This window comes from Lutra lutra, chromosome 10 (genome assembly GCF_902655055.1).
Source record: "Lutra lutra chromosome 10, mLutLut1.2, whole genome shotgun sequence".
Lineage (NCBI taxonomy): Eukaryota > Metazoa > Chordata > Mammalia > Carnivora > Mustelidae > Lutra > Lutra lutra.
In genome coordinates, this window is record NC_062287.1 from 52,979,699 (window position 1) to 52,992,609 (window position 12,911).

The window sequence follows — 12,911 nt, forward strand, 5'->3', positions numbered from 1 at the left end:
TGCCCCATTATTAGCCTTTTTAAATAGAGTTTTTCTTTATTGATAAATTTATATATGCTTATTATAGTAAACAGACAGTAAGAAAAATTAGTCACATCCCCACCACTCAGAAATAACCAGTCAATATGTTAATGCATTTCCCTTTAGTACTTTTTATTTGCAGATTAAAAAACTAGATCTTTCTGAACAAAGATCCTTCATAATAAAATTGACAGTTTATATAACCAAACAACGCACTCCATTATCTGTAAAAACCAGATGACCCAGGCTGCAGAAAGCTTTGAGAGCGAAGAGCACATTCTTTGCTCCTGGGTCAGCAGCAGCCCTGAGGGGACTCGGGAGGTTTTCAACAGAGAAAGGCAGTGGCAGCTGAGGAGGCAGCAGGAGAGTCAGTATTTTCCTGGCCCTAGATCCTGAGAGGTTAGGCTTTGAAACTTCTTATTTCCTAAATTTCTACTTCTGGTCACGGGATCTCTGCTGCTGTATGTTGTTACACAAGCTGCTTTCTTCAGTTTAGGTCACTTGCTCATTCAGACTCTGAAAGAATCAGTTGTCTGCTGATGTGGTGACGTTCTGCCCTCTGTGATTTCTACTAGTTATACATTTAAGAAGGACCTCAGTGGTTTGTTAAAATAAGGGTATTGCTGTCTGAACTCACCTCCTGGGCCTATTTCAAGATTCACCAACTTCCCTGATAATCCTTGCTCTGCAATTCAAGGACGAAGGAGGAACCTGAAATGACCCTCACAACCTTAATGTTAACCTTCTCCTGAAAACCTTGTACACAGTGGGGGACTATGCTGGCACCTGGTGCGCAAGCAGTAAGAGCTCTGAAACATCAAGTGGATTAACCTCTCAAATCCATATGCTTGAAAAATCAACAGGTTAGGAGCAATTCCTTTTAAAGTTAAAACCCAATGATAGGTGTCACATCAAATGTAAAGACCTAGACTAGCACAGAATACAAAATCACGATTTTATTTTCTCACTTCATGATTGTTATTTTTTCTGTATTCTTTCCTCCTGATTCATGCTTTTCCATCTATTTTATTTCACTTGTTTATTCATATGCATCACGCATTACCTTATAAAAGTTAACTTTTGCTCACACGTGACACTGTCCTGGTATGTTAACAGAGACCTCAAATCCTTAAATTCAGGAACATCACCATAGCATACATGGTACCTGCTCCTCCAACCAATCCCTCTCCACAAGGAAAGAAACAACACAGTCTAGTTTTTTGTGCTCTTTTTTTTTTTTGAGAAAGAGTGAGCACTTGCATGCAATGGGAGGGGTAGTTGGTGGGGAGATGTGGAGAAAGATGGAGAGAGAGAATCTTAAGCAGGTTCCACATTCAGCGTGGAGGCCAACATGGGATCATGACGTGAGCCAAAATCTAGAGTCAGACACTTAACCAACTGAACCACCAAGGTGCCCCTCATGAACTATGGTTTCATGACAGTGGAAATGTACCTCAAGTCATGGTAAGAGGCAGAAAAGCTGCTAAGTTGAGTTCAAGGGCAGGGCAGTCGGCCAGGCTTATTCATCATTGCACCATTATTTTAGCAAAATGCTACAGATTTGAGGGATAATTTGTGGCAAGTCATTCACCAAGGGCTTGCTATATACATGGCCCCTCCCAGACCATCTTGGCCTACTTTCCAGCCCCATCAGCTGTCATATGCCACAGATTCTTGCAATTCCTCAAACACTGCGTGGTCCTTCCTATCTCTGTGCAACAAAATGGAATTACCTCCACTTGTACTTTTTTCTTTAAACTCCTCATCCTCAAGTCCCAGCTCAAATGTCACATTCTCTTAGTTCTCTAGGTTCTCATGCAGAGCAATCCCTTGGCACTTGGTGCGGCCTTCAATACAGCATTTACCAAATATTATAATTCTTGTACCTCTTCCCCAAAGACAATGAGGTCTCTGAGTTCAGTGAACCAAGACCGGTTTGGAGGCTCTTAGAGTGGTTTAATAGACAGAGGAACTGAGTGGGCAACAGTGGAGGAGTGAGGGGTCAGATTCATGAGACGGTAGTTAAGAAGTGATGGGACTTGGTTGACCGGAGGCAGTAGAATATTGTGGTTAAAGCGTGTAGGCTTTGCTGCCCAACAGCACAGATTCTACATCAAGCTCTGCCACTGAGTAGGTATGGACCTTGGGCAAGTTACTTCGTCCTGATTTTTTTTTTTTAATCTGTAAAACAGGAATCGTGACAGCATTTATTTCCTAGGGTTGCTATGAAGATTGATACACATAAAATGCTTAGAACAGTGAGTGCCTAGCATATAGTAAGCCCTCCATAAATGTTAGTTGTTTTTAATTATTATTATTACTGAATATGAAGAGTGAGGGAGAAGAAGGAAATAATAAATTCCAGGTTTCTGACTTGAGCAACTAAACAGAGGTGGTATTTTTCCATAGAATGGACACTGAAGAAATAGCAGAACTGAGTGAGAAGATGGCAAATTCAGATTTTTATTAAGACTATTTCTCAGAGTAGTTTTAAGTTCACAGCAAAACTGAGGGGATGATACACAGATCTCCCATATACTCCTGCCCCCAGTCATGCACAGCCTCCCTCGTTATCAACATTCCCCACCAGAGCTGTACATTTGTTGCAACCAATGAACCTACCTTGAGACACATCATTATCACCCAAAGTCCACGGTTTACAAGTTCAATTTTTGATAAGCTGAGTGAGAAGTGTCTGTGGAACTGCCAAGTACAGAAGTCTAGCCGGCTGCTGGATGTAAAAGTCTGTAGTTCACAAGAGAGTTCTGGGATGGAGATACAAATCTGGGAGTCCCTGCACAGCATTATTGAAATTATGGGCATGGACAAGCTTGCCAAGTCAAGCGTATAAGGAGAAGCACAATGACTCAACACTATTCAAGGCTCTCTCACTTCTCTTTAGCTAATTGGTTATTGCTAGGTTTACCCCAAAACTTAGTGACTTAAAATAACAAATATTATCTCACAGTTTCTGTGGATCACAAATCTGGGCCATTTAGCTGGTATATCTGTCTCAAAATCTCTCCCAAACCTGTAGTGAGTCAAGGAGGCAGCCAGGGCTGTAGGCATTTCATTGCATATAATGCTACAAGGCTCATTAAAAAAGAAAAAGAAAAATCCAGGAGATCCTATTTGTGGCCACACTCTGTAACTTCCAAGGCGAGGTTAGAAGAGCAGCTTCTATCAGTCTCTCTTTTGGGATGCTCACCTTTAAAACCCAGCTGCCAGGGCGCCTGGGTGGCTGTTATTAAATGTCTTCTTTCCCTTCAGGTCATGATCCCAGGGTCATGTGGGATGTGGGACTGAGCCCCACATCAGGTTCCCTGATCAGTAGGAAACCTGATTCCCCCCTCTCCCACTCCCCCTGTTTGTGTTCCCTCTCTTGCTGTCTCTCTGTCAAATCAAGTCTTTAAAAAAAACACACATGGGGCGCCTGGGTGGCTCAGTGGGTTAAGCCGCTGCCTTCGGCTCAGGTCATGATCCCAGGTCCTGGGTTCGAGCCCCGCATCGGGCTTTCTGCTCAGCGGGGAGCCTGCTTCCTCCTCTCTCTCTGCCTGCCTCTCTGCCTGCTTGTGATTTCTCTCTGTCAAATAAATAAATAAAATCTTTAAAAAAAAAACCACACACATACATACATGCAAACAAACAAAAAACACAGCTACTAAGCTGTGTGGAAGCTCAGGCTACAAAGAGAGGCCATGGAAAGGTATTCCAGCTAATAGCTCCCACTGAGGTCCTAGTTGTCAGCCACAGCATGTTAGATGTCAGTAAGGAAGACTGGGAATCTAAGGGTGTATCTAGTCCTGATACAAAGTTTTCACCAGTCTTCTTCTTTCAACTCTAATCACTCATCTTCAAGAGTCTTAAGAGGACTATTAAAAGTATGATCCTAGTAAGAACGGATGTACAGGAAGTTTAATTCTATCACCAAAAGGCAGGAACATCCTTATACCTCTCTGCTAACTAGTTGTAAAGGTGGTGGTTTATAGTGAAAACACTGAACTTGACATGAAAAGGAAGGAATTTGGGGTGCCTGGGTGGCTCAGTGGGTTAAGCCGCTGCCTTCGGCTCAGGTCATGATCTCAGGGTCCTGGGATCGAGTCCCGCATCGGGCTCTCTGCTCAGCGAGAAGCCTGCTTCCCTCTCTCTCTCTCTCTCTACCTGCCTCTCCGTCTACTTGTGATCTCTCTCTCTGTCAAAAAAATAAAAAAAAAAAATCTTTAAAAAAAAAAAAGAAAAGGAAGGAATTTAATTTCTAAAGTACTAGTAATGTAGCCTGCAGGAAATCACCTACCTACTTTCTCTGATCTTCAGTTTTCTTATCTGTACAGTGGGCATAATAACAGCCCCCATGCCTACCTTACAGAATTATTACAAAGATCAAAGGAGACAATGGATGAGAAAAACATTCTTTTGAAAAGTAAAACACTATACATATGTGAGACCTGTTAGGCCTAGTGCTTCTGTTACTCATTACGATATATACAGGAAGCAAAGGAACAAATCCTGCCCTGCTTTAAATTCTTACTGATATGCCTGTTTGCTTTGACATACATTTGCTTAAATGCCTCCTCTGAGCCTGTCACTGTAACAGGTGAAGAGCTCTTTGTCATAGCTATCTCTTTTCTTCAGTTATAAACTTGAATAAAATGTTTCACCATTAGACTAGCACTTTTTACAAAGACACTATGAAAACTATGTCAAGTTGATATGAAATTATCATACAGGTCTTAGCCAATTTTCTCTCTGCATGATTTAGGGGATTCCATTTCTGAACAAAGCATTGACTACTTTTCTAAATAGCCAACCACATGTAGCTGTCCCATGGAACCCTGAAACTCTCCATTTCCCATATTAGATTGTTAGCTCCTCTCAAAGCTTACTCCTCCTCCTGAATTCTCCATCTTGGAGATATGAGCCAGCATCCACGCAATCACTTTGCCTGGGAATCATCCTTGACTTCTCTCTCTTCATCCATCCTCATGTGCATTTTCACCACTTTCTTTCTCTCAGTCTCTCTCCAGATTTTGAGGATTTTACCTTTGTAATAGCTCCAGACTCTTCTGTTTCCATTCTCACTGACACTGTCTCACCTATACTGTGACAACAACTTTCTAATACTCTCCCAGCTCAGCGTGCCCTTCCTCCAGTATCGCTACCAACAAACGAAGCCTAATTAAAAAAACAAAAAAAAAAAAACAAAACAAAACCACCTAAGACTCCTCTTTTCAGTAGATAGAAATGCAGCTATTCCACATGTCCAGTCATCAGCCTCAACAATGCTGGTATAGGCATGAGTATACTGATTTCACAGGCTAGAAAATTTGGCCTAGAAACTGACTGACTTGAATTCCACTAGGTCTCTCCCGGCTAAACCCTCGCTCTTCAGTTTAACGCCTCAGGCTTTCCATCTGTAAAACTGGATCAATAATAGCTTTCTCATATAATTGGCATAAAGAGGAAATGAGGGCCTGGAACAGTGCCTGACACAGAACACTCGGTTACCATTACCAATTATTTCCTGATGAAAGTTTTCATTGCTCATATTACTTCGTTCTTCAGTGCCCAACGAAGAAATAACGCAAGAGTTCCGAATCTGACGGACTAATTCTTTTCCTTTCAGGGCGCCATGTCCTTCCAGACATAGCCAACTCTTCACCCAGAGTTCATTACCTCTTTGGGCTTGTTTGCCCGCCTAAGACGAGGGGATACGCGGCTCCCGCACTGGGGCAGCGTCACAACCTAGACTGATGGCGGAAGCACGGCCGTTAAGCTGAGATGTGGACGGGCCAGGCTGAGGCCCGCGGAGGCGAGAAGAGCCGTGAACCCTTATTTAGACCTCCGATCTCTAGATGAGCGCGGACTTTGATTCCTGTCCAAGGCTCAGGCCTCTGTTTCCTCTTTTGTAGAAAAAACAGTTTATCAATTCCTTGTGCTTCCTCTCTCAGAGGGTTGCTGTGACGACGCAGGACTAGGACGTCGGAGAGAAAGTTCAGCTTTTCAAGCCCGGAGCCTTAGAAACAGCGACGGGGCAGAGGCCCGGAGAAGGGCGTCACGTGACCCACGTGGCCGGGTCCTCTCAAGCCTCCGGGAGCCCGCCCCCGAACGACTCGTCTCCATGGTGGATGGGGCTCAAATTCCGGGGCGGACTAAGTTGCTCTTCCGGGGTGATTTCCACTGTTTCCGGGGCGGGGCGGGGCGACGCTTGCCCCTAGAGCCGACGTGCTTCAGCTCCCTCCGGGTTCGTGTCTCCCTCCACGCTCCCTACTGCAATGAGCTTTCTCAGAAGTTTCCCGCCGCCTGGCTCGGCTGAGGGGCTTCGGCAGCAGCAGCCAGAGACCGAGGCTGTGCTGAACGGCAAGGGCCTCGGCACCGGCACACTGTACATCGCTGAGAGGTAGGCAGGGTCCCTGTTCCCCTGTGCCGGTTTCCTGCGCGCCGCCTTCCTTCTGCTGGCGCGGGCTGAGTGGCGGGGCGGGGGCGAGACCGCGACCTCGCGGGCTGCTGAGAGGTGGAGCGCGCGAGCTCCGGGTCGCCTCAGGGGGGCCTCTGCCGGGGCGAAGACTCGATTGTTCCGGTGTCCCTTTCTCCCGAGTCTTCCTCTTTCTCACAAGGAGTTCTCTCATTGATTATGCTTTTACCTGTTTTCCAGACGTCTGCTGAGTGCGTCGCTCTTTTTTCAGGGTTTCGTTTTAAGGTTTTGAGTTTCCAGCTCCTGAGTTGAGAATCATCCTTGTGCCTGTCTTTCCTGTAAAAAGGTGCGGAAGGTGTTGCCCTGGGCAAAATATCTAAGTTTAGAGCAGATTGTGGAGGATTTTAAAAGTTTGGTTAAGAAGTACGGCTTTTCTTCTGTAGGTGTGGATGGGGAGAGGAATATCCTCAACCCCCCGCAAGCTGAGATCAGATCCAAGAGAGACTGAGACTCCCATTTCTCGTTTCCCATTTCTGACTCCCATTTCCATTCCTAGGAGGAATTACCCTTTTATTTGGCCTCCTGGAGCACTGTACTTTTGCCGTAAGACAGATGTGTTTCCAATATCGTAGTTGTAGGACTGAGGTCCCTATTTCCATGTTACGTGGTTTCAGTCATCCTCAAGCCAGCAATGACACATTGAATCCTTCCCATCCTTGAAGTTTGTCTGACTTCTACTGATGCATCACTTTTGTCTACAGCCAGGGAGATTTCTCTCCTTTTTAAGAGCTCATGTGATTCCGGGGCACCTGGGTGGCTCAGTGGGTTAAACCTCTGCCTTCGGCTCAGGTCATGGTCTCAAGGTCCTGGAATCGAGCCCCGCATCGATTCAGCGGGGAGCCTGCTTTCCCCCAGTCTCTCTGCCTGCTTGTGATCTAGGTCAAATAAATAAATAAAATCTTAAAAAAAAAAAAGCTCATGTGATTCCGTTGGACCCACACAGAATATCCAGGATGATCTCTCCATTCTGTTGTTAACTGATTAGTAACCTTAATTGCATATACAGGTTTTCTCTTGCCATGTGACAATATATTCATAGGCTTGACACTGGGGGATTGAAAGTCCTGGGGGAAACAAATTTTTGCCTACCACAGAAGACACAAGAAAATGTAAAGAACCGTTGGTTTGAGGGAAGTCTAAGACATTGAGGACAGCTTAGGAATTTTGACCAATCATTGAGAGAGGAAATACAGATGGGAGGAAAAGCAAGTTGGGGGTGAGGTGCAAATAATGAGTTTGGTCTGGACATGTGTGATTAGTTGGACACAAGAGTGTGTGTGTTGGGAGAGTATTAACCATAGAGATTAGGAAATCATTAGTGTAAAGGTTAGTGTATACTCATGGGGGATAGGTTAGATACCCCAGAAGAGAAGAGGGCTAAGGCATATCTGTAGTAAGATAGGTATGGAAGAAGAGACTTGAGAACAGACAATAGGGAGAAGCAGTCAAAATCTGAAAAGCATCTGTTGGGTAATGACAAGGAGATCTTTAATGATCTTGGGAGAGCAATTCTAAACGGCGGAGAGTGCAGCACAGATAGATGTTAGTCCCTACACCATCCCTTTTTCTCCATGGCTTCTCTGTATATTGACTCTTTCTATAATACAACTACTGTTTGGGGGAAGGAAGATAAGGCCCTATGCTTGTCTTTTCATTTTGAAAAACTTCAAACCTAAAGAAAAATCTCAAGTGTTGTTTATTAATACACATAGACAAACATTCATCAGTTGTTAACATTTTACCACACATCTTTTTTCTGAGCTGCTTGAGAGTTGCAGGCATGTTGTCCATTCGTCTGTAAATACTTCAGCAAAAATCTCCTAAGAACAAGGACATTGTCCTGTATAATCACAATATAGTTATCACACTGAAGAAATAGAAACTTCTTTTAAGGTCATATGTTTAAAAAATTTTCATATCAGCTTTTCACTGAGAAATCTCTTACCTTCTTTAAGAAAATATTTTTGTAAAATGTACAAAAAGGAATATACATTATATATGGGTGATTTAAAGAATTAGAATTAAACCAACCCCTGTATGTCCACTATCTAGGTTAAGAATAGAATATTCTGGGGGCGCCTGGGTGGCTCAGTGGGTTGAGCCTTTGCCTTTGGGTCAGGTCATGATCTAAGGGTCCTGGGATCGAGTCCCGCATCGGGCTCTCAGCTTAGCGGGGAGCCTGCTTCTCTGCTTACTTGTGATCTCTGCTTGTCAAATAAATAAAATCTTTAAAAAAAGGAAAAGAATAGAATATTCTGAGTACGATGGACAGCTATGTTCATCACTCTTTACTCTTTGTTAGCATTACCTTCTTGGTCTCTTTCCACTTTTCTTCCCCCCAGGTATTTCCAGGTCTTGATAGAATCAAGGCCTCAACAAACAGAGATTTCCTAGAGGATATGACAAATGAGGATTAACAGCCAGGTGAATGAGGTGGGGCTAAGGGGTAACGTTCTATTTAGAAGAGACAGGATGCTCAGAGGCAAGGGTGAGAAACAATATTTAGTGTGTGCCAGAGTATATAATACACTGAGGGAATGAAGGGAAAAGAGTGGACAAATAATAAAGCTGAAGAAGGAGCATGTTCTATGAGTTTGGCTTATTGCCCAAAAGCTTGGAGAAAATTATTTTAGGATTTTCGGTAAAGAGGGATAGGGTCTGATTTAATTTTAGGTGGTTTCTCAGATGTATGTTGAGAGATACAGAACTCTTGGGCTTATTTTCAAAGTTGAGTTTTCATAGGAAATTGACTTTTTTACCCAGGTGGGGAACGGATCAGAGGCATGAATTATTCAAAATAGAGCATTTGAAATGGATAAAGTAGGTAGTTAAAATATATCTTAAGCCAAAGTAAATTTTAAAACAAATAGTTAAGCCAACCCAAAATCAAAACCTCTTATCTCTTTCCTGTTTTTCACCTCATGCCAGGAATAATGTATAATGATCACACTTGTTCAGAAGCATTAGAAATTAGCAAAATGTTCCTCTGTATTACTATCTAATTGTTTTTTCCCTTTTGTGACTCATGGCTTCTTTGGGTTGGGTGTAGTTAATTAGATATTTTGGTTTGGGAGGGCTTTTCTTCTAGAATATGTGGGAAAATGAAGAAGAACGTGGCGATCTGAGTAAATGTTGCTTTTGAGTGGAATTTGCTTCTGTTCTGTAGAGTGCATATCCATGTCCATGTATAAGGAACTACAAAGCAGTTATGTGCTTTTTAAAGTAAAGACCATAGGGGCGCCTTGGTGGCTCAGTTGGTTAAGTGCCGGACTCTTCGTTTGACTTTGGCTTAGGTCATGATCTTGGGGTTGTAAGAGCAAGCTGGTGGGACTTAGTGGAGAGTCTCCTTGGGAGTCTCTTTCTGCCCACTCCCTCTCCTCTAGCTCTCTCAAATAAATAAATCTTAAAAAAAAAATGAAGACCATAATTTGATAGGCAGTGAGTCCACTTTATATTTCAGTTTTTCCATCTTCTAATTGAGTTATTAAAGTTTTATGGCTCTGGATATTTGAAATGATTTTGGATACCCAAATTTGGACTATCACTTTTGAGTTGTGATGATACTGGGGCATTTTTGAGGTGAGAAAAGGCAGTTTATTTGCTTAAAATAATAGAGTTCTAGTAAAGGACTAGCATTACTTCTTTGATATGTGGGCACTATTTCATTTCCCCATTAAGAAGAAAGCAGTGGGGGGCGCCTGGGTGGCTCAGTGGGTTAAAGCCTCTGCCTTCGGCTCGGGTCATGGTCTCAGGGTCCTGGGATTGAGCCCCTCATTGGGCTCTCTGCTCGGCAGGGAGCCTGCTTCCTCCTCTCTCTGCCTGCCTCTCTGCCTACTTGTGATTTTTCTCTGTCAAATAAATAAATAAAATCTTTAAAAAAAAAAGAAGAAGAAGAAGAAAGCAGTGGACAGGAAAGATATGTATGTATACCACACACAATCCAATTGCAATAATAAAATGTATTTCTTTGAAACTAATGGAATGAATCATTCTGGAAAATCATTTCTTGAGCTTACCTCTTTAAGCTTCTTAAGATTTATCATTTTAAGCCTCCCAGGTTTTCTTTTTCTTTTTTTAATAAATATGTTGAATGGAAATCCTTGCAAATGACAGTGCATCTTTTCCTACTTTCGCTTTTTTTAGTGTACAAGTCATTGCATTTTCATCTGCTTACAGAGTTGTACACATTTTCACACCATCTAATTCTGTTTTTGCTTTTGATAAGTGAGGGTCATGTATTATATACACTTAATTGTGTTCTCAGACATGGATTTCCTTTAGGGGGACTAAGGTGTCAAGTTCATCCTCCCCTTACATGGAATGTGAGTGGTCTCAGACTGCTGGGCTGTCATTGTTCTTGCCCAAGGGAGTCCTAGGTTCATCACTGTATTTGCTTTTGCTTGATTAGAAATTAGACAACCAGGCTTGTTAAAATTATATAAAAAGTAGAATGATATGAGGGTGTTATTGTATTAATTTCTTTTTTTAATAAAAGCTTTATTGAGATAATTCACATAGTATACAATTCAGTGGTTGTTGGTCTACTCACAGAGTTGTGCAACCATCACAATTGATTTTAGAATATTTTCATCACCCCAAAAGAAACTGGCACTCATTAGCAGTCAATCTCCATTTGTCTCCATTCCTGTGCAGCCACTATATTTCATTAACTTTTACCCCATTAACATTTTTGTTGTTGGTCTCTTAAGGATCTTTTTGCTACTTTTTTCCCTACCAAGGTAAAATATGGGAAGTATTGCCAAAAAATTAGCCAGCCTTTACTCAAAACTCAACATACTGATTTTGGTGATATACTTCCTTCATTATACCAATAAAATATTTGCATTTGGCCACTTTTGAGGGAAAACTAGACTTTTCTTATTTGTGGCTTTCTTTTAAAGCTGCAGAATAACTGAAAGGCTTCAAGTCTTTCAATGGGATAAGTACTACCTAACTTGTGGTAAGTATGATTACAGTCATTTCATGTATATGTCATTTAATGTCTTAGTTGTGGAGAAATTAAGTGACTCCCAAGAGTTTATTGCATACTTATATGCTGAGCACTAATGCTAGTGGTTTTGAAGAACATCAAATAAAGGAATATGACAGGTTCCGTCAAGTAGCTCATATTCTGTCAGGGTACATCTGAGATTTGTTACCACAGAGTTAATTGCTAAATGGCTTATTACTGGGCATAAGTGCAATTCAGAAAAAGAAGACATCATTATGTACTGGAGTAATTGGAGGGAGGACTCAAGGAGGAGCTGGGACTTAACCAGTTGAGGAGGAATTGCAAAAGCAAGGCACCTGAAGACATTCCAGATAAGAACCAGGATGAAAGGCATAGAAACACATGTGACTTAAGAAATTGCATTTCAAGTTTGTTTTTTTTGTTTTTTTGTTTTTTTTTTAGCTAGAGGAGAAGAGAACTTAACAGAATTTTTTTTTTTTTAAAGATTTTATTTATTTATTTGACAGACAGCGATCACAAGTAGGCAGAGAGGCAGGCAGAGAGGGGGGGGAAGCAGGTTCCCTGCCGAGCAGAAAGCCTGATGCGGGCTCGAACACACGACCCTGGGATCACGACCTGAGCTGAAGACAGAGGCTTTAACCCACTGAGCCACCCAGGCGCCCCAACAGAATTGGTTTTAAAGAAAGTCAATTCCTGCTGCTGAATTTCATTATTTTAGGAGTATTTCTAGGGATGCCTGGGTGGCTCAGTTGTTGGGCATCTGCCTTCAGCTTGGGATGTGGTCCCAGGGTCCTGGGAGGGGATCGAGCCCCGCATCAGGCTCCATGCTCAGCAGATAGCCTGCTCACCCTTTTCCACTTCCTCTGCTTGTGTTCCCTCTCTTGCTGTGTCTCTCTGTTAAATAAATTTTTTTTAAAAAATCTTTAGGGCAAAAAAAAGGAGTATTTCTAAACACTAAGCTTGAATTTATTCGCATGCATGAAACTGTCCAAGCTGAATCTTTATAAACTTTAGGGCTAAATTAGGATTTAATTTCTTAAAATAATCGACTTTACACCTGTTTTTCAGCCGCCTGTCTTGGTTAGATGGCTCTGGATTAGGATTCTCACTGGAATATCCTACCATTAGCTTGCATGCGGTGTCCAGGGACCTAAATGCCTATCCACGAGAGCATTTGTATGTTATGGTGAATGCCAAATTTGGAGGTATGTATGGTGTAATCTAATCTTGAGCTTCCTTTGGTGGAATAATAAATATCATATATTAAAAAAAACGGTCTTGATCATTAATATTCAAGCCATTGACCCATTTTGGGTAATAGATTATTAAGCAAAATTTTAACTCAGTAAAATAATTTGGACAGTACTTTTTATTTTCTATGTATTTGCACTTAGAATTTTTCATTTATTGTGGATTAATATTTCTACTTTTTCCTCTTACATTGAA

The 12,911-nt window shown here is 42.0% G+C and overlaps 1 protein-coding gene and 1 long non-coding RNA gene across 3 annotated transcripts in view; one reads left to right on the top strand and one right to left on the bottom strand.

The window, feature by feature from the left end:
• Positions 1 to 6,316, bottom strand: LOC125080078 (uncharacterized). The gene is made up of 3 exons (XR_007121203.1): positions 5,533 to 6,316; positions 2,644 to 2,815; positions 1 to 369 (listed from the first exon to the last, which is right to left on the bottom strand). It is a non-coding gene; the product is annotated as an uncharacterized LOC125080078 (long non-coding RNA).
• Positions 6,197 to 12,911, top strand: part of CLNS1A (chloride nucleotide-sensitive channel 1A) — a 24,225-nt gene continuing 17,510 nt past the window's right edge. Inside the window, exons 1-2 of one of the 2 annotated variants that reach the window (XM_047693916.1) lie at positions 6,197 to 6,418; positions 12,534 to 12,670. In XM_047693916.1, the coding sequence (XP_047549872.1) occupies positions 6,294 to 6,418; positions 12,534 to 12,670 (262 nt within the window). In that variant the 5' untranslated portion in view covers positions 6,197 to 6,293. The remainder of the gene's footprint in view (positions 6,419 to 12,533; positions 12,671 to 12,911) is intronic. The other variant, XM_047693915.1, reaches the window with a different exon arrangement.